A 25055-nucleotide genomic window follows, 5' to 3' on the forward strand; every position below is an offset into this window, starting at 1 on the left:
TGCCCCCCCCCCCCCTCCACCTCGAATACTTAAAATTTGTTCTTCTTTTCTATAGCTACATATAAAACTTTAGAGGGTAAAACATAGTAAATCTTGAATAAAATATATCATTACTTTAGGTTAGGTAAGGTAAGGTTATATTTGGCACTGGTTAGTCCGGCTGGGGTAGGGCATTGCAGGTTTAGGCACCACAGGGTTAGAGTCTCCCGCAGGTATTAGGTATTGCAAAAATAACCAAATGTGTTAATATTGATAATTTAAGGTCCTGGTCTGCAATCCCGCCCGTACGAGGTAATTAAAGGTAAAGGTATGTCATAAAAAAACTTTAATAGTTATTTCTCGTATCGTATTATAAACGGCTTTAATCTTATGATTGTACATTTCTATATTCGTAGAAAACTGGATATAATACGATGCTAGACATAGTTTTTTCGTATGGATGAGAACCGGTTCCTATCCACCGGATTCGAATGAATACGAGAAATACCTTTATATCCTTTGAAACATAAAGGCAATAAGAAAAACGCGAAAATCTAGGAATCAATCTAGCACCCCCAACAATAATAAGTCTTTACAAAATTTGGTGAAAATGTAGTATGTTGACAACTGTTTATCTCGAACAGGAGTCGAGCAAATCATGAAAATTTAAAAAAAAAACTAGGAATCAATCTAGCACCAACCAATAAGCATATCTTAATAAAACACGATGGAAAGATGTAGGAAACTTATTCAATCCCTTAAAATTTCAGCGGTCTGTCTTAAATAAGGTTTGGAAAAATCGTTAAAACAAATAAATCTAGGAATCGTTCTAGCACCCCAATTAATATACAAATTTCAGTTAAACTTAGTGTAAATATGTAGAATGTGGGTTTATATAATCCCTGAAAATTTCAGTCATCTGTCTTGAAATGAAGTTGAGAAAAATACAAAAACATAAATTCTAGGAATCGAACTAGCACCCCAATTGACAGACAGATGGACAAAGCAATGGATAGAATAAATAAGCATATGTCATAAGAATCTTCACTAAAAATTTCAACTGTTTATCTTTAATAGGAGCCGAGAAAATCATGTTACCCCCACTTCGTGTCTGACAGACGGACGGACGAACATTTTAAACTATAGAGTAGCTTCGCTACTAATAAAATAGTACCAATATAAATAATATCTTGATTCCTTAGGTATTGTTTCATCCTTGTAATGTCACTTATTACCACAGAAATGATCAAACTATCATTAACCAATAAAAACATGTATTTGATGAGATATGTTTGTACATGAAAAACTACTTGGTGTCAAACAACAAAAATATAAGGTCAGTTGAAGTTTAACTTTTGGACTTTTCTCAAACTTTAAAAAGTAAGATTAAAAAATAAATTAATAATTACATACTAGATGCTCAGAATAATGGGAAATTTAATTTTGATATTTTTATCCACAAAAACTTTAACACCACAGATATAAAGAAATATATGAAAATTAAAAGAAAAGTCACTTGTTTTTTCATATAAAGAACGGACCAAAATTACCAAAGATAAGAGGAAAATGTGAAAAATATTAAAAATAGGAAAAAAACCTGCTAAAAAGCAGTCCTACTGCCATGGATGTTAATTATGCTCCATAATGATGGGAATGTCAACAAATAAATTGAGCCTTCTATCTTGAATAGCAGCGGAGAAAATCACATTACCCCCCCCCCCCCATAAAGTTAGGGACTGACTGACGGGCATTATGAATTATAGAGTAGTTTCGCTACTAAAGAGTGAGATCTTTAAAAATAATGTGAAGCAGTATCATTTTAAATCTATATCTTTTTTGATATAATTTAATGGAAATAAGGTTTATTAGAAACTTGATTTAAATAATGGAAAATTTGGAAGTTTAAGTCAAAACGTCATACAATACCTAACACCCATAAAGGCGAAGCCCTGAAACAGTAGGACAAACGAAAATTAACACTTAACAGAACTGAATAAGCAGGATATTGATGCATAAGTCCTAACAAATTGTAAATCTGTTGCAAAATTTATTAAAGGATACTGTTTAAAGACATGCTTACATTAAACTTGATTACAGAGATGCTTTGCTTATTACTTTGTACCTTAAGGCAATAGGAATCATACTACAAAAATCTTATGAATAGGATAATTATAGTATACAAATATTTGTTGTAAAAAAATTTAAAATTAGCATGTTTAAAAATTGACGTACGGACTTTCTAGTAACGATTATAGAGTTGCTACGCTTCCCACCTCGTACTTAATTGTTTTAAAATAATCATGCAAAATTTGAAGTTAAAAGGCCAATATTAGCCTGTTTAAATTAATAAAAAAGAGCTATCTGTCTCAATTGGACGGACCAACCCCATTTATAGAAAAGTAACCATTTTAGGGTGAATTAACATAAACTTTGATACATTCAAAGTATCAAGATTCAAAACTTTTTCAATATCCCAGTATCCCTGCCCAGTATCAAGTTTATCATGTATAAAATTTATTTCAGAATGCATCGCAATCCTATATTAATGGTTATCCTTGCCATATGTTTGGTTTCAGTCAATGCTCAAAAAAGGTAATCATATTTAATAAGGTTGTAATTTTTAGTTTAGTTTTTCTGTTATGATCTCACTAATCACTTAACCAATCGGGTTTCCATTTCTTCAAAGCTTATTTTGTGTCATGGGATGGTTTTAGGCTATTTCAATATTAAACTTATGTCTAGGCTAATATAAGCTAATTTACTGCCCTCCATCTTCTAAATGATAGGGGAGTAGCTGCTACTCTGTAGTATAAAGTTCAAGTAGTTTATGTTTTTCTAACCAAGTCAAAACTTTATTTCCAAAATTTCCCCTTCCCCCCAAGGGATGTTGGGGGGGAATTCAAATTAAGGAAATATTTTGCTATATATTTCGGAAAGAAATAGAGTGGGGCAGGGTGTAAAAATTCCACTAGTTTAAAAACTTTTCAGAGAATATACCTATTTGTCATTCAAAGAGTTAGGATGCCTCAGCAATAATTTGCAATTTATTAAACATGCCTTTCATATAGGAATGCTAAGCTGTTGTTTTTTGCAACAGTATCACAATCATCATCAACAACCACAAAAACTGTTACTCTAACCACAACTTCGATCTGCTTTACTTCTAATACTGGTACTACTCTAACTGCCTGTACCTCTGGAAGAAAAAAAAGATTAGCAGAGTTCTTAGAAGAAGATGATATTGAACCGGAATTTGCCCCAAGCAGGGTTCAAAGGTGATTTATTTTATACTTATATTTACGGGAACTTTTGTTTAATGAAATCTTTCAATTTTTAACATTTACAAAACGGCCTGCTTTATTGCATCAAGATCCATGACAGATCTAAATAGGAAATAAATGTCTATAAATGAGCTTAGGTTTTCCAAATGAAAAGTGTTTAAAACTCATAGTGCTCCAATAATCCTTAATAATGATCAGAATGATAAGACCCATTACTTTACTGTAGGAAGAATAAATTCTTTTTTTGTATTTCATGTTGCTATTCGAATTATATTGACATATTGAAATTCTATTCATAAAACAGACAATTTAAAATTATTATATAGAAAATAAAAGAATACTAGTGATAGTGAATACTAGTGATACGTGCCTGGTGTGTTCAGATATTAAACTAAAACTTAACAGTTAACTAAACATTTTAACCCTTTCAGGGGGATAATTTGAAATAAAAAATATTGGGATCCTAAAATATTTTAAAGAAAGAGAGGCAAAATTGTAAATACGGTTTTAAATAAAAATAATCAAATAAAAAAAACGGAAGAAAAGGGAAGTGAGAGAGAGGGACATTTAATCTTCATGAAATGATGAAAAAACTAAACTAAAGAGAGAGAGAGAGGGGGGGAAAGAAATTGTCAGGGAGAAGATAATGGAAGAATAGGGCTAATAGTCAGAGATAAGACAATGGCAGAAAAAGGTTAATATTCAGGGATAAGACAATATGGAAGAAAAAGGTTAATATTCAGGGATGAGACAATTGAAGAAAAAGTTTAGTATTCAGGGAAAAGACAATGGAAGAAAAGGGTTAATATTCAGGGATGAAACAATGGAAGAAAAAATAATCATGGATTGGACAATGGAAGAAAAAGGTTGATATTCAGGGACAGGACAATGGAAGAAAAGATTAATATTCAGGGATAGGACAATCAAAGAAAAGGGTAATGTTCAGGGATAAGACAATGAAAGAAAAAGGTTAATATTTATGGATAAGACAATAGTAGAAAAAGGTTCATATTCAGGTATAAGACAATGAAAGAATAGAGCTTATAGTCGATGATAAGACAATGGAAGAAAGAAATTAATATTCAGGGATGAGACAATTGAAGAAAAAGTTTAGTATTCAAGGATAAGACAATATGGAAGAAAAAGGTTAATATTCAGGGATGAGACAATTGAAGAAAAAGGTTAATATTCAGGGATAGGACAATTGAAGAAAAAGGTTAATGTTCAGTTATAAGATAATGGAAGAAAAAAATAAATGTTCAGGGAAAAGACAATGGAAGAAAAAGATTAATATTCAGGGAAAAGACAATGGAAGAAAAGGGTTAATATTCAGGGATGAAACAATGGAAGAAAAAAATAATCATGGATTGGACAATGGAAGAAAAAGGTTGATATTCAGGGACAGGACAATGGAAGAAAAGATTAATATTCAGGGATAGGACAATCAAAGAAAAGGGTAATGTTCAGGGATAAGACAATGAAAGAAAAAGGTTAATATTTATGGATAAGACAATAGAAGAAAAAGGTTCATATTCAGGTATAAGACAATGGAAGAATAGAGCTTATAGTCGATGATAAGACAATAGAAGAAAGAAATTAATATTCAGGGATGAGACAATTGAAGAAAAAGTTTAGTATTTAGGGATAAGACAATTGAAGAAAAAGGTTAATATTCATGGATAAGACAATTGAAGAAAAAGTTTAGTATTCAGGGATAAGACAATTGAAGAAAAAGGTTAATATTCAGGGATAGGACAATTGAAGAAAAAGGTTAATGTTCAGTTATAAGATAATGGAAGAAAAAAATAAATGTTCAGGGACAAGACAATGGAAGAATAGGGTTAACATTCTTAAGACAATGGAAGAAAAAGATTAATATTCAGGGACAAGACAATGGAAGAAAAAGATTAATATTCAGGGAAAAGACAATGGAAGAAAAGGGTTAATATTCAGGGATGAAACAATGGAAGAAAAAATAATCATGGATTGGACAATGGAAGAAAAAGGTTGATATTCAGGGACAGGACAATGGAAGAAAAGATTAATATTCAGGGATAGGACAATCAAAGAAAAGGGTAATGTTCAGGGATAAGACAATGAAAGAAAAAGGTTAATATTTATGGATAAGACAATAGTAGAAAAAGGTTCATATTCAGGTATAAGACAAAATGGAAGAATAGAGCTTATAGTTGATGATAAGACAATATGGAAGAAAGAAATTAATATTCAGGGATGAGACAATCAAAGAAAAAGTTTAGTATTCAGGGATAAGACAATATGGAAGAAAAAGGTTAATATTCAGGGATGAGACAATCGAAGAAAAAGTTTAGTATTCAGGGATAAGACAATATGGAAGAAAAAGGTTAATATTCAGGGATAAGACAATATGGAAGAAAAAGGTTAATATTCAGGGATGAGACAATTGAAGAAAAAGTTTAGTATTCAGGGATAAGACAATGGAAGAAAAAGGTTAATATTCAGGGATAAGACAATATGGAAGAAAAAGGTTAATATTCAGGGATGAGACAATTGAAGAAAAAGTTTCGTATTCAGGGATAGGACAATGGAAGAAAAAGGTTAATATTCATGGATAAGACAATAGAAGAATAGGTTAATATTTAGGGATAAGACAAGGTAGAATATATTTTTTTTGGGTGGTGCCTGCATCACTCATTTACTAGTTTATCATATTTATAACAATAATGTATGTATTACTGTTTTATTAAGTAATACTGGGATTCATACATTTTTGTTTAAAATACAAGTAAATTGGGTATTGCATTTTTTAAAATTTGCACATATAGAATAGTTATTTCAGCTTTCCGCGGATATAAAATGTACAATTATAAGATTAAAACCAGTTTTATTAGCCCCCCGATAAGCTAAAAAAAATTGGTTTATATCTTATGATGGTACATTTTATATACATAAAAAAAACTGGATATTACAATGCTAGATATAATTTTTCTGTATGGATAAAAATTTGTTCTAATCTACTGGATATTAATCAGTTTTGAATCAATATGGGAAATAGATTTCTAAATTATTCTGTAAACATAGTGATCACAAACCAACTTTGTAATTTCTACCTTCTTCGTCCTCAAAAGGGAGAGAGTAATTTCAAGTTTTACCATATGACCCTACATTGACAGAATATGAGGAATAATAATTCCAGCATATATGCAACACCACAGGAAGGGGATACGGACCATAATAAAACCTGTATAAGAGTCCTTTTGATCATCTTAAACTCAATTACATTTGAAGTAATTCTAATTTATAGGTAATATTGAGCATACTGATCAAGAATTTCTTTCCTGATTTTAAAACTTTTCATAACTCTCAGTTCGTTTAGCAATTTCTTTAATCTATTCTTAATGTATGAAATAATGTAAAGGACTAAAATCCACCAGCTAATACAGTTTCCATTTAGATCGGATATGATTCACCCAAGTGAAGAGCCTGTCAGCTACAGGGAAGCCAGACTGTTCCTATTGGCTACTTCAGTTTCAACTGTAACAGTCACTGAAACAACAACATCTAGCTCTTATACAAGTATCAATTTAAGTAAACTTGAAGAAAACAAGGATGACAACATCCATAAAAGCGAAGCACTGAAACGGTAGGACAAACGGACATTAATACTTGTATAGTGTCTGAACTGAATAATCAGAATATAAAAGTATAAGATTCGAAGCAAAATTGTAAGTAAATTTGTTGAAAATCTGCTTGTTACAGGATAATGTTTATGGACATACTTACATCTTTAGGGCTTGATTATAGAGTTGCTTCGCTTAAAATATTGTTCTTTGTTGTCCCAGGAATCAATATACCAAATATCAGATCAAACGGATAATTAGATCATATAAAAATTCGTTGTTAAAAAAGTAGAAAAATCAACATGTTTAAAATGGACGTACGGACATTCTGGTAATGATTATAGAGTTGCTACGCTTTCTAAATCGTACCTAACTATTACAGGAATTACCATGCAAAATTTGAAATCGATAGGGCAATTCTAACATGCTTAAATTAACGAATAAAAGCTATTTAAAAAAGTAAAAAAAATCAACATGTTTAAAATGGACGTACGGACATTTGGGTAATGATTATAGAGTTGCTACGCTTTCTAAATCGTACCTAACTACTACAGAAATCACCATGCAAAGTTTGAAATCGATAGGACAATTCTAACATGCTTAAATTAACGAATAAAAGCTAACTATCTCGGACGGACGTACGGACGGACGGACGGACGTACGGACGGACCGACCCTAATTATAGAAAAGCTTCGCTTTTAAAAAGCTTTATTTCCTAACAACCATTCTCAAAGGTGTCGGATATTAATTTTTCACACCACTCTATAATTTGTATAAATTGAAAATTGGAAGATAGAATGGTGCATTTTTTTATTATTGCATGTCTAGTTAAATCTTATTAGGTAGTAGGTAAATTATATCCTCAAAAAATTGGTTGCGTGTATTATTTGAAAGTATCGTTTATAACAAAAATAAATAAAGGTGCTTGTCTGCTGAGTATGCACATGGATATTCAGCTACTATTGGGGTCATTTTTGGATATTCAACTACCAATGGGAAAATCTGTGTATATTCAACTACAATTTTTAAAACAATTCTTTCGGATTTTGTAACAAAAGATTTTTTATATAAAATTTTACAGAATTAATTCAAATTAGTAGAGCAGCATTTATATAAATATTTTTAAAAATTTTGCAGTAATGTCAATAAATTACTTGTTCGATATTTCTTTATCTTTAAACTATCGGCTTCGCCCCTAGAGGTCTCTAGTGGCACTTGAGGGGGGAGTTTAATCCCAAACCCATTTTTTTTAAATTTAGATTTAAGTTTTTTAAAAAATTGGGGGGGGGGCAATCCCCCCACCACATTTTTTATTTTAGTTTTTAAAAATGAAAAAGAAATTGGGCGTGGCAAGTTTTTTTCTAGGGGCGATTTCTCTTGGGAGGTTAGTGGTAACCTCCCTCAAAATAGCTATAAACCTTTTCGGCACCTTTGAGAAGCTACCCTGTTACGGAGAACCCGATCGGTTAGCGAGATCCTTCGGTCCAAACAAACATACATCGTTCTACTTTGTATTATAGATTATAGAGAACTCTCTTAATTTAAGTTTGCTTTAAATCATTTTTAATTATGAACAAGTCATACAGACTAAACTACATAACCTAAAGGAATAACAGCTGCGCCTAACGAGGGAGGAGTCTATCAATCATACAATAAGCGTGACATAATTTAATGTGCGATAAAGGGTAGTGGAATTCTATACAATGTTTTACATTTTAATAACATTAAATCCTTTAAAAAGTTAAGCTCTTCTCTAATTAGGGTCGGTCCGTTTGTGCATCCTTTTAAACAGCAATTTTTTTCATGCGATATAATACATATAAGTGAAGCTTTTCTACATTAAGGGTTTTGTATCAAATCTATAAGCGTTGCTTTAAGGATTATATGTTCATTTAAAACGCAATAAATTTTTAGCCCTGTAGAATGTAGGTTGATCATTTTCAAAAGCCAAGCTGTTCTTTAACAAGGGTCTTTGCGCCTGTCCGACTGTTCATGACTTTCATGCATTTTAGAATTATCGAATAGATATCAAACATGGAATTATGATTCCTGTAAAGCACAGTATCGGGAGCGTAGCAAATCTAATTTAATTACTAAAATGTCCGTAGATCAATGAAAGAATGTTGATTTTAACGTTTTTAAAACAAATTTTTAAATGATATGATAATCCATTATTGAAATAATGATCCCTAGAACAACAAGGTACAATGTCATAAACGAAGCATCTCATTAATCAAGTCCTTTATATGCAAGTATACGCTTAAACTACGGATTTCATGATGTTGTGATTCTTATTTTACAAGTGATTATTTCTCCATATCTTCAGTGTTTATGGTGCGATTTTCAAAATTTTTTCAGTTATAAGATATATAAATTAAATTTCCAGTTGTTTCAAGAAAACAACTATGTCGGTCAGACTGCCTTAAAGCAGGTTTTAGGCTATTTTTGTATTTTTCACATTTTTCTTCATATCTTTGTTGTTTATGGTCAGATTTTTAGTTATAGATATCAAAATTAAATTTCCTGTCCTTTAAAGAAAACAACTATGAACGTCAGACTGCCTTTCAGCAGGTTTTAGGCTATTTTTGTATTTATCACATTTTTCTCCATATCTTTGGTGTTTATGGTACGATTTCCAAAATTTTTTCAGTTATACATATCAAAATAAAATTTCCTGTTGTTTAAAGAAAACAACCATGACGGTCAGACTTCCTTTTTGCAGGTTTTTGGCTATTTTTATAATCTTTACATTTTCCCGCATATCTTTGGTGTTTTTGGTTCAATTTTAAAACTTTTTTGGGATATCAGTATCAAAATAATATTTCCCATTGTTATGAGCATCTTTTATGTAATTTACTTTGACCGTCATCATTTACAAAATAAAACAGGGTTTCGTGTTTATTTTCTCCAATAAATCAATTAATAAATACACTTCAAATCTACTTGTACATATTACCATCCATGATTTTATTTTTTGTGCTTCGCTACTTATGGATGTTATCATCCTTGTTTTAAATTACCTCTTGGGGCAAGCCCCTAGAGGCTAGGGGCGAAGCCGCTATTTAACTGAAAAAGTAACAAATATCTTAATTTCAGCCACATTGAGCTTGACAGCCGGTTGTAGTCCTTCTAATGTTCCCATGTGTGGTGGTAAATAAAAGGAAACTGAGGAATCTTCTCCATAAATCCAACTGGAATCTTTGAGTTTGTTGTTTTAATCTTCATGATTTAATATTGTAATTTTGTATTGTTTGTTTTTCAATCTGATTAATAAATATGGCATGTTAAATATTGATTTTTTATTCTTTTATAACATTTCACTTATCCATAATAATTTTATTAATTGAGACCAAACTTTTTTCCTGTTGTCTTCCAATTTCCATTTTCTCTTGTGATCTCCTTAAAAATTAAATTTGAAATTTTAAAACTAGGAAAAAGATATAAAAACAGGGAGTACGGGAGGGGACAATGGATCAAATATTCAATTTTTAGGAATCTCGGACTTTGAGTACTGGCTTAAAGCCAAGAAAATCACGTTTCCCCAAAACGTTTAAGACAACGGACAGACAGAATGAAAATTATGGAGTAGCTTCGCTACTAAAAAATATCAAATTAATTAGAGAAAAAAATCAAAGAACATGAAATCTCCTTTTTTATCATTAGATTTTTGGCTTATTTTGCATAGAAACACGCTTCTCTCCAATATTGATTTTTAATGAATATTTTCTTATGAAAATGAAAACCAAAACTTCAAATAAGCCTATAATAAGACTATAACCTATTAGAAAAGTAGGTACACCGACAAACGTCTTACCGCGACAAACCTCCTAAATGACAAACCTCCTAAACGACAAACGTCCTAGTGCGACATTTCTTTAGTAAATCGTCCTAAAAATTTTCAAAAATTATTAAATTAAAAAAATTCTTCCAAATTTTTGGACAAAATCCTTTATTTATAAAAATATTTAACAATATCAAATTCAAAATGGCGATAAAACACAGGAAAAAATACTTTTTAAATCGAATAACTTTTAAAAATTTTAAAAATCTGTCCGACAGTTTACCCAAAGTCTGTGTTGGCTATCACAAACGGAATGGTTTCGAACCCAATACAACCGTGCATTACAAAAATAAACCTTTAATTTTCTAAATTAAAAAATATATATATACCTATTTCCTTTTATTTTAGAACATTTTTAAATTAAATTTGGAAGATTTAATTTTTGGAAAAAAAATTGGGACTTAAGAGATGTCGCATTAGGACGTTTGTCGTTTAGGATGTTTGTCGTTTAGGAGGTTTGTCGCATTAGGACGTTTGTCGTATTAGGACGTTTGTCGGTGTACCGAAAAGTATCCTCTTAAGGTGTTATTTTGAGGGTCAACTTTTTCGATTTATTATTGATCAGCATTACTAATAGACTCTAGATACGCTTACCTTGAAATGTACATTATTTTCATTATCTACAATAATAAACGTGTGGGTCCGGGTACCATAACCTAATATAAAAGGAAAAAGATTAGTTCCATGAAAAATTATGACCTTAAATAAAAAAAAAGATTTTTGTTCTTTCGTGTAAAGACATACAAACCCTTAAACTGTTTTTAAACTATTTTTGAATGGGGGGTCAAAAATATACTAGGACACCTATAGAATCAGACTGCAGAGCCCAAATTTGAATAAAGTCCCCAATAAACTTTTTTTGGGGGATTTAAAAATTAATTTTTACTGTTGCTCTGGTCATTTTTACCAGATCAAAGGGTCTTTTTTTACTTCGTGTAATATTGTAACTTAGTGAACAATTTTATATAATTCACTTTATACTGATACAATAAAAAAAGCATTACTCTGTTCAATGGAAATAATTTTTTTCTAAAACAATTAATTTCATTGAAAAATCTGACATAATACAATAAAAAACATAATGCTGAATTTAAACCAATTAGAAATTAGAATTTCCGAAAGAGTGTTTTCACAAAGTGACTTATTTCAAACGTAGTTAAATAATTTTATTTAATAAAAATGAAAAGAATGAAAACCCTACTCATAAAAGATACATACTTTTTAAAAATATTTTTAAAAATATGTTTGAATAATCTTATTTTATATCATATTTGTATATGTGACAAAAATAAATTTGTTGTATTGCATAAACATTTGTTGTCATCTTAATTTATTTAACCCTTTACAGCCAATTTTTATGTGTTTTCATGTATAATAAACATGAAACATTTTTATGTTAATTCATTGATATATTGTAAAGAATTAATTTTTAATTAGTATTGATAGATAAAATCAAAAGACCTAACTTTACTGTATACTAGCATACAATATTTACGAAGCAAGACACTCTAAAAGCTGAGTATTTTACCTACAAAGGGAAGAAACATCACGATTCAGTAAAAATTATTTAATCCACAGTAAAAAATAAACTTTAAAATCCTAATAAAAATTTATGTGGGCAATTGTTCTCATTTTTGGCTTTGCAGTATGATTATACAGATGTCAAAGTATATTTTTAATATACCTTTTAAAAATAGTTTAAAAACAGTTTAAACATCTAGAAATTGTTTTCAGAAACTACAAAGGTAAAAAATTGAAAAAGGAGATTATTTGCTGATACTTCATGCCGAAAAAAAAATGAAATCGAAATAAAAATGGAAACTATACACAAAGTCACATGCATCGCACTACTTTGACATGTGAAGATCCAATTACTGCACGGAAAAATCAGAAATTATTTTCTAATGCTTTTAGCTGAAAATCTGTAAATAAAAAATGCCAAGATCAGCAAAAAGCATGCCTAATACTTTGGCAGAAAGAAATACAGATACATTCAAGGTTGAAAACAAGTTGCCAAAGATTTTTAAAATAAAACAGAGATAAAGTTACCTGCTTCCTCGTGGTGTATGTAAATACTGCTTAGCTTCTGAGACAATTTAGCAAATGGTCCAGCTTCACCCTTCACATGACTCTGAGCTTCAATCTAGCAACACCAGGGGTTTAAGATTGTAAAGAAAAGAAAATATATATCTTGGATACCCTCACCTTATTTTGATAATTGATTGAAAGTAAGGTGATGGTAATTTTTTTCTATGCCTAACCCCTTAGGGGAGGTGGGGGGGGGGTAAGACCTATCCCTCCATTTTCTAATCCAGGCTAAGAAAGAAATATACAAACAGACTAAAAAGGGAGGGGGGGGGGGAGTTCTGACACATTTGCGTAAACCTGGTGTAAAGGCTTTATCTTTGGACTGAGAGGATGGGTTATTAGGGATAAAATCCTATATAATGAATTTTCTCAGATTTAAAATTTTTTTGGATAGGCCTCCAGGTTCCGGAGCTCCAGGCCTCCAGGTGGTCTCTCTACAGGTAAAAATGAAAAAAAAAAAATAAATTTAAGTTAGATGTGGCTATACTCAAAAAACGCCTATCTCAAAAAACGCCTATCTCAAAAAACGCCTATCTCAAAAAACGCCTATCTCAAAAAACGCCTATCTCAAAAAACGCCTATTTCAAAAAACGCCTATGAGTATTAAATAAAATAAAAAGTTTACATGTTTTATTCTTTATTAAAATAATAGTCATATATATTAAAAATATTTGTTATTATTATATACATAAAGTTATAAATCTAAATAAGATAGTGTGCTACTCTCAAAATCTATTTCTGCCCGGCTTGAATTAACACCCCCAATTCTTCTTTTTTTTGGTGGTGCACTTATGATGTTGTCATTTCTTCTTTTTCCGATAATCATTGAACCTTAATTATATATTTTAATTAGTTTATTTCAGTACATTTTTAAATGTATAGTTTTTTAGAGTAGCTGTGTTTTTAAAAGAAAAATATATTTTAATGGTTTGGTTATTAAAAGATTCATTTGTTTGTTTTATTCAAAGCTTTATTCAAAGAATACAATTTTGAAAAGTTTAGAGTAGCTGCGCTATTAAATAACTATAGTCTAATTCATGAAGTAGTTCTTATATTTGAAGTACACAATTTTGATAAATTTAAATATTGCCTTACCTTGCTCAGTTGTAGAGCTGCTAAACAAGGGGCTTCCAGGCAGAGATGAAACACTTGAAGTATGGATCCTTGATATATCCCTTCTTCTGTTAAAATCATACAATTGCATAATTTTCGAATCTGGTAGAAATTGCAAACTTTGATAATGACCAGCAGACACATCAGACTCTTCAAAGTATAGTAGCAATATCGGGTCAGCTCTAAAGAACACATAGCTAATTACTTACACAGACAGACAAAAAAAAACTATTTTGTATGTTAATACACCTCGGGGCTAAAAAAAATAGTTTTGATCTTATAATTGTACATTCTATATCCGCGGAAAGCCGTTTATAATACGATGCAAGAAATAACTATTACAATATTTGAACAAGCAAAGGTTGCGTGATTTTTAACCTAGTTAATCTAATAATCAAATAAAATTTTTTTACCTTTTTAAGGTGTATGCCCGAGTCGTTATGTAACAATTTTGGATACCATTTGCTGGATTAGACCGACTCAACACAACAATTATGTCACGTTCAAAATGATTACTAAATAAAACAAGTTTTTTAGGTTTAGATTTAAATATCTTATAATTCCATCATTTCCAATTATTTTTTCTCCCTCTTATTAGGAATATAAAAATATTCACATTACTTTATAATACTTACTAAAGATTTTCAGTACTTAAAGATATTTTCACCCTTTTATTAGAAATTATATTGTTTTATAGTTTTATATATTGGATGGTGGAATCAGCAAATGCTATGCACCGTTCATGTTTAAGCTTCGTTGCGGATTTTTCAATATTCTGTAATCCAATTTTCAAATCAGTTATTTTTAAAAATGGCAGTCCAAGACAAAGACGGATAAAAGAACCAAATTTTGGTTCCTGTGATTTGCAGCTATAAAAAACTTGAAGTCCAGATTTCTTTACTCTACCCCATATTGCTAGAGATCAAAATATTATTGTAGGAATTAAATATTGTGTGCATTTAACCATGAAGAATGTATATGTGGTAACATAAAATACTTAAAGTGAGTGCGCAAAAAATTTCAATTATTATAAAAGTGTTTAAAACAACATAAACATAAAAATATCTGTTAAGATTTGATATTTAATACATTAATTAATTTAGTCCCTTAGTAACCATAGGCACCTATCCCTGCAGAAATTAATTAATAATGTGTGCATTCAATGATTTAAAGATGAGAAAAAATTTTGTGCACAGTCCCTTTAATAAAATGTATCCATAAGCACATATCCCTGTCCCCCTACAGAAATTAATTATTGTGTGCATTCAACCGTGAATAAAGTCTACATAAAATTAGGGAAAACAAGAATGACAATATTCATAAATAATGTCTTGCCTTTTGTAAAGTGAAAATAACATCCGCGAGTTTCAATTTCTGGAAAATACTTTGAAAATGCTTTCGGAATATTAAATTCGAAGTCAGATATAAAAAAATCAGCGTTCATACATAAATTATTATGATTCAATGCTAATTTCAAACTATCAAAAAAGTCGTTATAGCTTCGTTCTTTCTTGTCAGGTAATAATCCATATGCGCAGGGTACTGCACATCCATCTATGGAAGCGTGCAGAATAAACAATTGGTACCAAAGATATGGACATGAATAAAAGGTCCCGTCGCCATAGATACACGTTGCTTTTGACAAAATCTCAAGACAATTGACATTAGAATATACAATTGTTCTCAGGCCATCACTGTGCAACTGAAAATTTTACTTACATTAATTACAAATATATATATATACATCAGGGAATAAACAACAATGATAAAATTTGAAACTTTAAATTCTACAGGTCATTACTGAAGGACGGACTTACCCTAATCATAGGACAGCTTTGCTTTTGATAAAAATGAAATTACCTTGTCTCCAATTATTATACTCTTTCCATTGTGAAAAAACCATTCTTTTGTTACATCAAAATCAGCTTGTGTGTCTGGGGCCGGGGGAATGTGCCGTCTTCTTTCAAGGTACAGGCTGGACTGTATGGTACTAAATGGCCGTATAGCAGCCAAAAAAAGTAGTTTTTCTTCATTATCTGTAAACTTCTGAGAATATTCAGACCTTAATAAAATAGAAAATATCAAAACGTATTAGTTATTTTCAATAGTTATAAGCGAAGCTTTAAAATGGTAGGACAAACATCCTAGAACAGAATATAAATGGTTAAGTCTAAGCAAAATTGTATGTAAAATTATTGCCAAGAGACTCTAATTATAGAAAAGCTTTGCTTTTAAATGTTTATTAATTTGTCAACGTAAAATATTATGCAACATCTTGAGAAGCATACAATTTAAAAGTAAATAATGGTCTATAAAAAAAATAAAAAAATATTATAACCTTATTTTGTTGTACATTTCAGGAAAGGGCTGCATCGGGTTTTCTCTTACTGAATCAATTAGGGATGCTTCAAAAGACCACACCTCAGGTTCTACTCCAGAAAGAAGGCAGGAATGGTGTACAGGTTGAGGAATGTGGTTGGTATCTATCTCCCAGTGGTCCATTTCCTCATAGTCAGGATCAGTAACAGTTACAGTGGCCCAACAGGCTGTTGTTTTGCCATCATCCTCGCAAGACTTACATATAAATTTACACCTGAAATAAACAAACTTTATTCCTTTATTTATTCCTTCATAATATATTTTAGATTTCTTTACATTTGAAAATTAGTTCAAGCTACTCTATAATTTGAAATGTCCGTATGTCCGTCTGTCCGTCAGGCTGAGTTTTTTAGTATCGAAGCTACTCTATAATTTGAAATGTCCGTATGTCCGTCTGTCTTAGTTTGGGGGAAACAGGATTATCTCGTTTACATATAAACAACCTTTACTTTACTTTTATTTCATAACTAATAATAATTAAATCACCTTAATTGTGAACCAATTTCTCCTCTTTTTCCATGAATGTCCTTGCGACGGAAACAGTACCCATCTAGTACTAATGAGGTAAACACTTTTCTTTTATTAATTTTAACTTTAGTGTCATTAACAACAGATGTTACATAACCATCTTCTTTCACACGGTGTAAAAAAGTGTGTTTGTGAAGTTGGATAGATAAACAATAACTTAACTTAAATAATAAAAGAAACAAAGTAATTAGTTTCATTGTGAATGATAATCTTCTACTGATGATTATGTACCATTTAATAAACTCAAAACTAGCCAAACTAGCGGTCAATTTATTAGTTATGTTTATAATAGTGTTTTTACCATGTCACAAAATTTTTGAAATTTTGAAAAAGTATAACATTATATAGGGTAATAAACCTTTCTTGAGCTATTGTCATATCAACTTTTTTATTGGAACATCTTAAAACAGGTACCACACTAGCGGTGAGTTTATAATGGTGTTCCTACCATAACATAAAAATTATAAAAATGCCAAAACAGATTTAAATTATAGGGTAATAAACCTTTCTAGAGCTAATGTCACATTAATTTTTTTTATAAGAACATCTTAAATCATGGAACATTGTCATTCCAATCGTATCACAAAATAAGTGATGAAACAAGATTATATAACAATAAAACTTATTAGTTTTCATATTGATTTGATTATATAGCTAAATTTATGCTTAAAATATTTGTGTAGATGTTTAACATAAATATATGAATATCATACATTTAAATTATTTCATTAAATGCCTATAGGCGTTTTCTTAAAAAGGCGTTTTCTGAGATAGGCGTTTTTTGAGATAGGCGTTTTTTGAGATAGGCGTTTTTTGAGATAGGCGTTTTTTGAGATAGGCGTTAGATGTCAGCTTATGAGATAAAATATGTATGTTTTTTTTCTTCAAATATGTGAATAACAATTTAAAAAGAAGCATATTTTGTTTTATAGGTAAACCTCTAACTCTTCAAAAAAATCTTATTTTTAATTTTTACCTGTACAGAGACCACCTGGAGGCCTATCCAAAAAATCTTAAATCTGGGGGAAATTCATCATATAAGAATGATTTTATCCCTAATAACCTTTCCTCTCAGTCCAAAGATAAAGCCTATACACCAGGTTTACGTAAATGTGTCAGAACTTCCCCTCCCCCTTACTCCCCCTACTTCTTGTTTTCGATTTATTATCAGAATAAGGAGAGAGGGAGGGGTTCTACGCTATACTTGTAAAAGAAATAAGTATGATCCTCACACACAAAAATATTTAGATCAACATCTGTGGTGTTTCAGTACAAAATTTTGTGTACGATAAATATTTTAAAAAGATTTTTAAAAGTGAAGATTTTCTATGATTAGGGTCGGTCCATCCATCCGTCCGAAACGGTTAGCTCTTTTCTATAATTAAGATATGTTAGAATTTTCTAATTCATTTCAAACTTTGCATGATGATTCCTATAAAAGTTAGGTACGATTTGAAAAGCGTAGCAACTCTATAATCGTTATTAAAATGTCCGTTATTTGATTTAAAACATGTTAATTTTAACTTTATTAACAACTAGAGTTGGCTCGATATAATTATCTCCCTATTGGCTAGTTTTCTATATGCATATCTATTTCTCAATAAATCTATTTTCCTCACCCGGCATTACTATCTAAAAGAAAGTAAATATTTAATAATTTAAATGATTTTTAAAAGATTTTTTTAAATTATATTTTTTTCTTTACATTACCATCACCAAAGGGTTAATGATGATGATTACAATTTTAGTTTAATATTTGAACACACAAAATGTCGCCACAATCGAATTCTTTTAAAACATAGTTTTCTTAAATTTATCATATTATAAATTTAAATTTTCTTTTTTATGATTAGAAATTAAATACATCAATATAAGGTAAATAGCAACATGAAATGAAAAAAATGAATTTATTTTTAATAAAGTAAAATAATGGGTCTTATCGTTCTGGACAATGAGAGTTTATTATGGATTATTGGAGCACTATGAGTTTTAATCATATATTCCTTGGAAAACTTGAGCTCGTTTATAGACATTTATTTCCTATATAGATCTGACATGGATCTTGAAGCAATTAAGCAGGCCGTTTTGTACATGTTAAAAATTGGAAGATTTCATTAAATAAAAGTAATCGCAATTATACTTAGTAAATAATTTTTATGTGATGAAGGTAAGTTAATTACCATGTATTTTAGATATTTGGAATACTGATTTCCAAGACAACAAAGTACAAAATTATAGGCAAAGCATCTCTATAATTAAGTCCTAAAAATGTAAGTATCTCTTTTAAACAGTATCCAGTATTTAAAATTACTTTTATATTAGTTCAGACAATCTACAAGAGTTAATGTTCGTTTGTCCTACCGTTTCAGAGCTTCGCTTTTATGGATGTTGTCATCTTTGTTTAATCAATATTACCTGTGGATCTGGCCAATTAAGTTCCCCATCTTTCAGCAACTTTTCTTAATAATGTTAATTTATTTTTCAGTATGGCTCCAGAACCGATTATTATCCGCAAGATTACAACCGATTCTTAGCCTTACTAAAAAATAATGGCATAGCATCGTATTATATACAATTTTCCACAAATAACAAAGTAAAAATTATAAAATTTATACCAGTTTTGTTAGGCGGGCCTTCGGCCCCTCGGGGGCTTACAATACTGGTATTCTTGGATATTTAAAAATATATTAAAATAAATACAGGGTGCGCCACATAAATCCGGACTTTTTCTTATTTTTAAAAAAATAAACATAAAATCGTCAATTTCAAAGATTTTATTGAATTTTAAAAACTGGGAAGCAAACTAGCTAAATGACTATTAGATTATTCAATGAAATCGCCGCCAGCCTCAATCACCGCCTCTACCCGCCCCCTGAACCGCCCCCAGACCCTGGTCACCATGTCCCTGTCCATGCTGGCGAAGTTCTCCTTCATAGTGGCAATGAGGGAGGTCTTTGTGGTATGGGCGCGTCTATTGGTTCATGCTTTAATGGCGCTCCAGGCCCAAAAGTCAATTGGATGAAGATCGGGGCTGCTGGGAGGCCATATCTCCTTAGGGACGTGAGTAACTGCAGGATCCAAATTCACCCATCTTTCAAGCTACCCTTCGACACGGCGGCTCTCATTTGGGCCACAATTAAGCTAGAACAACGCGCAATACCTTTTTGGAAATGGCATGAAGATTAAGCTAGGGTTATCATCGCAACACATAGTCTAAAACGAGTTTTAAGGTTACAAATGGGCCCATGTAGTCGAGAACCGAGAAATTTTCACGAATTTTCACGATTTTTGACATTTTTGACCTCTCAAAATCTGCCACGTTTCACTTTGATGGAGTACTACGGCCAAGCCATTTCAGATAGAGAGCTCTAGTCTTTTTTAGTGTCTTACTTATGTATCTAACAGTATCCCCTGCAAGTTGTATAACTCTACCTCACCTACAGATGGGCTGAGGTCAGATTTAGTGGGCCCTAGTCAAGAATCCAGGGTAAACTATCAGCGCGTTTCGATTCTGCCATGTTGAACATAAGCGCTGCCAGCTTGGAGAACACGTCCTCCATCGTCTAAATTTTTTATGGGCAAAAAGATAACTACCCAAGCTTTTTATAGTGTGGTCAAACGTCATGATTGGTCAAGTAGTTTTGGTGCTATGGCCGTTTGAAAAAAGTCCGGATTTATGTGGCGCACCCTGTATTTACCTAACTCTGAAAATAATTTATTAGTGCAAGATGAAGATTTCGCAATGCCCCTGAAATTTTTATAGAATTTTAACTAATGTATCTTTATCAAATTAAGGATCTAGTGCAGTTCGCGGTGTAATTTTCATTTTCACAGCTGAACGTGCATGCAATTGCAACATACGTGTTAGGAAGGCCTTTAAATAATCTGAAATAGCCAAGACCTTTAATGCACAGGGAAATCTTCACTGATGAACAAACGCGTAAAATAAGTCTTTTTTATCTTTTAGTCTGTGCATTATTGAGTAATGGCTGTCCCAGATTATTTGTATGCCTTCTTTTGTCGTCAGTTAAAATTTTGTGTAAGCATAATCTATACATACGTTCCACCGTTTGGCCGTTAACATTCTTTCGAGGTGAACACTATATTTTGATATCATAGCGCGCAACTCTAAAGTTCACAGCAAAATTTTTTAAGATGTCTTAATACTTTGATCAAAATTGAGGATATACAAGAAAGAATAGAGGGGGCCGTAGTTAAATAACTGCATTCCCCATGGATTCTTTACCATAGAAGCCAACCCTATAGGTTATGAGATTTAATTGAGACTTTGTCGTTTTAAAAAATGCGTGAAAAAAGACTATTTTTATTTTCAGCCCTAAATTGTATTACAGAAAATAGTCTTACAAGCCAGAAATATAGTATCTTATTTTTTTTACCTTAAAATATTTTCTCCTTTTGCAGATTTTAGATATTTCTTATTGACTGGGTGATTCGAAATTCCAAATGTGCCATGCCTAAATATATAATAACCAATTAACAAAATGTGTCTTCTCTTTAACATTTTTTTGGGGAAATCAGCTTTAATTTTTAGGTTTATACCTGTGTTTGACTGGTGGACATGATTAAGTATGCCCCTTCTTCTTTACCTGTATTTGAATGGTGGACATGATTCTGTATGGCCCTTCTTCTTAGCTGTGCTTGACTGGTGGACATTATTCCGTATGGCCCTCCTTCCCTCGACTGTAGAGCCATAAACTGTATAAACTGGCCCTCCTTCTTTACCTGTGTTTGACTGGTGGACCTGATTCTGTATGGCCCTCCTTCTTTACCTGTGTTTGACTGGTGGATATGATTCTGTATGGTCCTCCTTATTTACCTGTGTTTGACTGGAGGACATGATTCTGTATGGTCCTTAGTGTGGCCCAAATGAAGGTCTAAATCGCTTTTCAATGTGCGCAATGTAAAAATAGGTTATGTATTGTTTGTAGATTTTAGCCCTATAATTGATTTTAAGAAAAAATCTATCGCTATCTCGTCAAATGCATATTTATTTTCACCTTTTCTTCTTCAAATTAAGAAAGCCTTACACCAGATATAAAGCAAAACATCAAATTTTCTGTCTGTTTGTTTACAAACATTGAAATAAAATATTAAAATCACCAGAAATAAACATATGAAGAAAGTATAAAAATTTATTTATGTACAATTACAATAATTTGAGAAAGCTAATTCATACTGTAAAATCATTGAAGATAAGCCTTACTCTTTATTCCTGGTTTTTTTACCTTCATTTAATTTTTTATTTAAATAAATTGTCTCTTTATTGGCGATAATGTCTGTTGAGCCATGAAATTTATTAAAAACACTTTTTCCTATTTTATGTCTTTAAAACGTATATTTTTTAGAGTTTTTCATCATTTCTCTTCTCAAAAGACCAATAGCTACTGTTTTAGTTCAATTTCTTACACAAATTATCAATTTAAAAAAACAAACAATGTTTTTAGACGTTTTTCGGAATTATTCGGCAGGAATGGCGGTTCTGCCTACTTTTTATAATTGCTTCATATTTGAACTCTTGTTACATTGGCAGTTCTTTAATTATTTCTTGTTAAAATCATGAAAATATGAAGTTTTTGATAAAAAGCTTAAGATTGAAATTTCGAGATCAATTTTCATTGTAGAGAGGTCTAGTTTTCACTAAAAGGTCTACATTTGAGCCGGTAACAACTTCAAGGTATGCGCAAATTGATATGATAAAGATTTAAAAATTCATGTTTTTTTGGGCCAGTCTAATGGTCCTCCTTCTTTACCTGTGTTTGACTGGTGGACATGATTCCGTATGGCCCTCCTTCCCTCGACTGTAAAGCCATAAACTGTAGTTATTATCTTCTAAAAGTAGACAAAATTGCCAGCAAAATTTAAAGTGCATAAAATAATATGCAACTTAAAATATAGGTATATGATAATGTTGTAACCACAAATCAAGTTTCACGCCAAGTTGCATGCCACAAAATAGCAAAATTTTCAGCAATTTCCAAAGGAATCAATTTGCTGAATCACAGCCCCTAGGCCTAATAATGAATGAATTATTGATTACCTGGTTCTAGCAATATCAGATTGAAAGGATTGTAAGTAATGTCGCTAGAATGAAGACTCTCTAAGTAATTTTCTGCCGAGTTGGTTTTCTTCAGATAGTCCACTACAAGAAAACCGCGGCCTTTAGCCTCCTGAAACAAAAATCAAGCATAACTGACAGATCGACGGAAAAAGTAAAATACATATGGATACATAATTGGGAAGGTATTCTTCACAAAAAAACAGCCGTTTATCTTGAATAGCAGCTGAGAAAAATCACACTTCCCCCATAGCGTTACAGTCTTATGGACAGACAAAATGAACTATAGAGTGGCTTAGCTACTTAAAAACTAAATGACTTCGACTGTAATTCCTCATTGAGCAATCAGTCAGTTGCGAGGATGGAGAGGTTATTTTACAGTCATTAGTTCTGTCTCCCAAAGCTTATAAACAAGTTCTATTATTAGTTAGATTAAAATAAAATTGGTTTGTGATTTGTTTGTACAACTAAACTGTCCTAAATATTCAACCAATAATTTTATCTACTTAAGGGGTATTTTTGGTTATTTATTGGGGATACTTTTACAATGTCATGACCTCATATGATAATACACCCCTTTATCTAATAATAGGTCCCCTAGTGGCTAGAGGCGCAGCTGATATAATAAAATACAAATAATGTTGACAAAATAAAAAAAAAAAACTGTAGGTATTAACCTTATTCAAGATCCCACCAGTAAATATGTTAGTAAGCATAGCAATCCTGCCATCCTTATGACAGGCCAGCCAGGTACCTCCCTCTCTTCCAGGCTCCATGTCCCATCCACCGAGCAAGTCTCCGTTCCATTCGGCGGAGCTAGTTGGGCGTGCATAAAACTCATCTCTGAATTATAATAATCTTGGAATCACTTTAAGTGTATAAATGTACGCTTTATAAGTTTATTAGGAAAGTTAGGGGTTTTTTACTATTACCTCCGCACTAACCAAAACAGATCTATATTATAGATGTATATACCGACAACTACCTCCCTTTCTTACCTCTTTCTAAATTTTTTTCTGCTACTTGGCTGAGTTTATATAAATGACACCATTGGTTGATTTTCAATGACCCAATAGAAAGGTTGCACAAGGCGGTTGCGATGTTATTTAACCCTTTCTCCCTCTAGTGTTTTACTCTAATCTAGCCTATATTCTAGGGGGATAGATATAATATAGAGACAAACTATCTAAATCAGCCAATAGGAGATCAAGGCGGTACATTCATGACATTTCATTGGTTGCAATTGTGCAGAGATTTTGGTAGAATGGGCATGTTTTTTTTTTCATTTTGTTCACATATTGAGTCAGCTATAAATAGTTGTATTTCTTAAGATAAAGGTAAATTATATCGTTTAAAACTGCATTTCCTATTATAGTTCGAAGCAAATGACAAAACCTATAACAAGTTAGCAATAAATAGTTGAATTCCTATGGATAAAGTTAGCTTACCAGAAATTATATCCTCGAAACATTTCTTTGCTTGAATAAATTGAATGCAAAAAATAAACAGTTGTTTGACTTCTAAAGACCAACTATAAATAATATCTATTTCTAGATTTTAAAAAGTAGTAAGCTTTTATAGAATCAATACCTGTTCATGGCTACAATAAGTTTGATGTTTGAATTATCATCAGGGTCAGGCAGATGCACAAATGTGATACACATTTTTTCTTCACAATTTTTCTAAACTTTTTTCTAAGGTACTGTTACTACAGATTTATTCTGATTTTCTGGAAACTGTACTAATGAATTTTAAAAAGTATTACTACATAAAATAAAAGTTCCTTGAAAGAAATATTTTTGTTTTAAATTTTCATGTTGAAAGTAAAAGGATGTTTTTTTTGTAGCTTAAGATTTCGCTAACCACCAGAAGGTTCTTTTAGGTACAGGGAAGGTTTTTAAATATTATAGAGTAAGGTACCTTCACCATCTAAATAGATTGCAAGACCTCAACCCCCCAAAAAAATTCGTTTTAAAACTTAATGGAAAGTGGAGGGAAAACTTAACCCCAAGACCTTTGTGAAACTTATCTAAAATTAAGAATTCAATCGGTTTCATTGTTTCAGACAAAAATCCTTACTACTTTAAATAATAAGATATGCAATGTATTCCAACAACTTAACATAGCATGGAACTGTCCCTGATGACTATGTTTTTTTTTACCAAGTCCGT

At 31.3% G+C, this 25055-nt stretch overlaps 3 protein-coding genes across 5 annotated transcripts; 1 reads left to right on the top strand and 2 right to left on the bottom strand.

Moving 5' to 3' along the window:
* The first annotated feature begins 1324 nt into the window (after window positions 1–1324).
* Window positions 1325–10148, top strand: LOC145313676 (uncharacterized). Its single transcript, XM_080153209.1, has 5 exons — window positions 1325–1359; window positions 2503–2571; window positions 3048–3254; window positions 6694–6815; window positions 9956–10148. The coding sequence occupies exons 2-5, from the start codon at window positions 2504–2506 to the stop codon at window positions 10015–10017; spliced, it is 459 nt and encodes a 152-aa protein (XP_080009335.1). The 5' UTR covers window positions 1325–1359; window position 2503; the 3' UTR covers window positions 10018–10148.
* Window positions 10144–25020, bottom strand: Tango2 (transport and golgi organization 2). Its single transcript, XM_080153196.1, has 10 exons — window positions 24475–25020; window positions 23562–23727; window positions 22867–22996; window positions 22580–22658; window positions 21206–21283; window positions 20507–20556; window positions 19224–19267; window positions 12750–12843; window positions 11295–11356; window positions 10144–10258 (listed from the first exon to the last, which is right to left on the bottom strand). Exons 1-10 carry the CDS (start codon window positions 24546–24548, stop codon window positions 10199–10201), a joined length of 837 nt encoding a protein of 278 aa, XP_080009322.1. The 5' UTR covers window positions 24549–25020; the 3' UTR covers window positions 10144–10198.
* Window positions 13409–17412, bottom strand: LOC145313650 (uncharacterized). 3 transcript variants are annotated; one of them, XM_080153158.1, is made up of 4 exons: window positions 16767–17412; window positions 16240–16494; window positions 15762–15963; window positions 14881–15603 (listed from the first exon to the last, which is right to left on the bottom strand). In XM_080153158.1, exons 1-4 carry the CDS (start codon window positions 17003–17005, stop codon window positions 15184–15186), a joined length of 1116 nt encoding a protein of 371 aa, XP_080009284.1. In that variant the 5' UTR covers window positions 17006–17412; the 3' UTR covers window positions 14881–15183. The 3 variants fall into 3 exon arrangements, 2 of the variants coding, with proteins under 2 accessions (XP_080009292.1, XP_080009284.1); XR_013877445.1 differs by lacking the exons at window positions 14881–15603; window positions 15762–15963; window positions 16240–16494; window positions 16767–17412 and adding exons at window positions 13409–13619; window positions 13884–14083; window positions 14315–14779; XM_080153166.1 differs by lacking the exons at window positions 14881–15603; window positions 15762–15963 and adding an exon at window positions 13417–13619 and having other exon boundaries at window positions 16767–17384.
* Window positions 25021–25055: the final 35 nt, after the last annotated feature.

The sequence above is a fragment of the Acartia tonsa genome, chromosome 1 (assembly GCF_053477335.1).
Source record: "Acartia tonsa isolate MP-2025a chromosome 1, ASM5347733v1, whole genome shotgun sequence".
NCBI lineage: Eukaryota > Metazoa > Arthropoda > Copepoda > Calanoida > Acartiidae > Acartia > Acartia tonsa.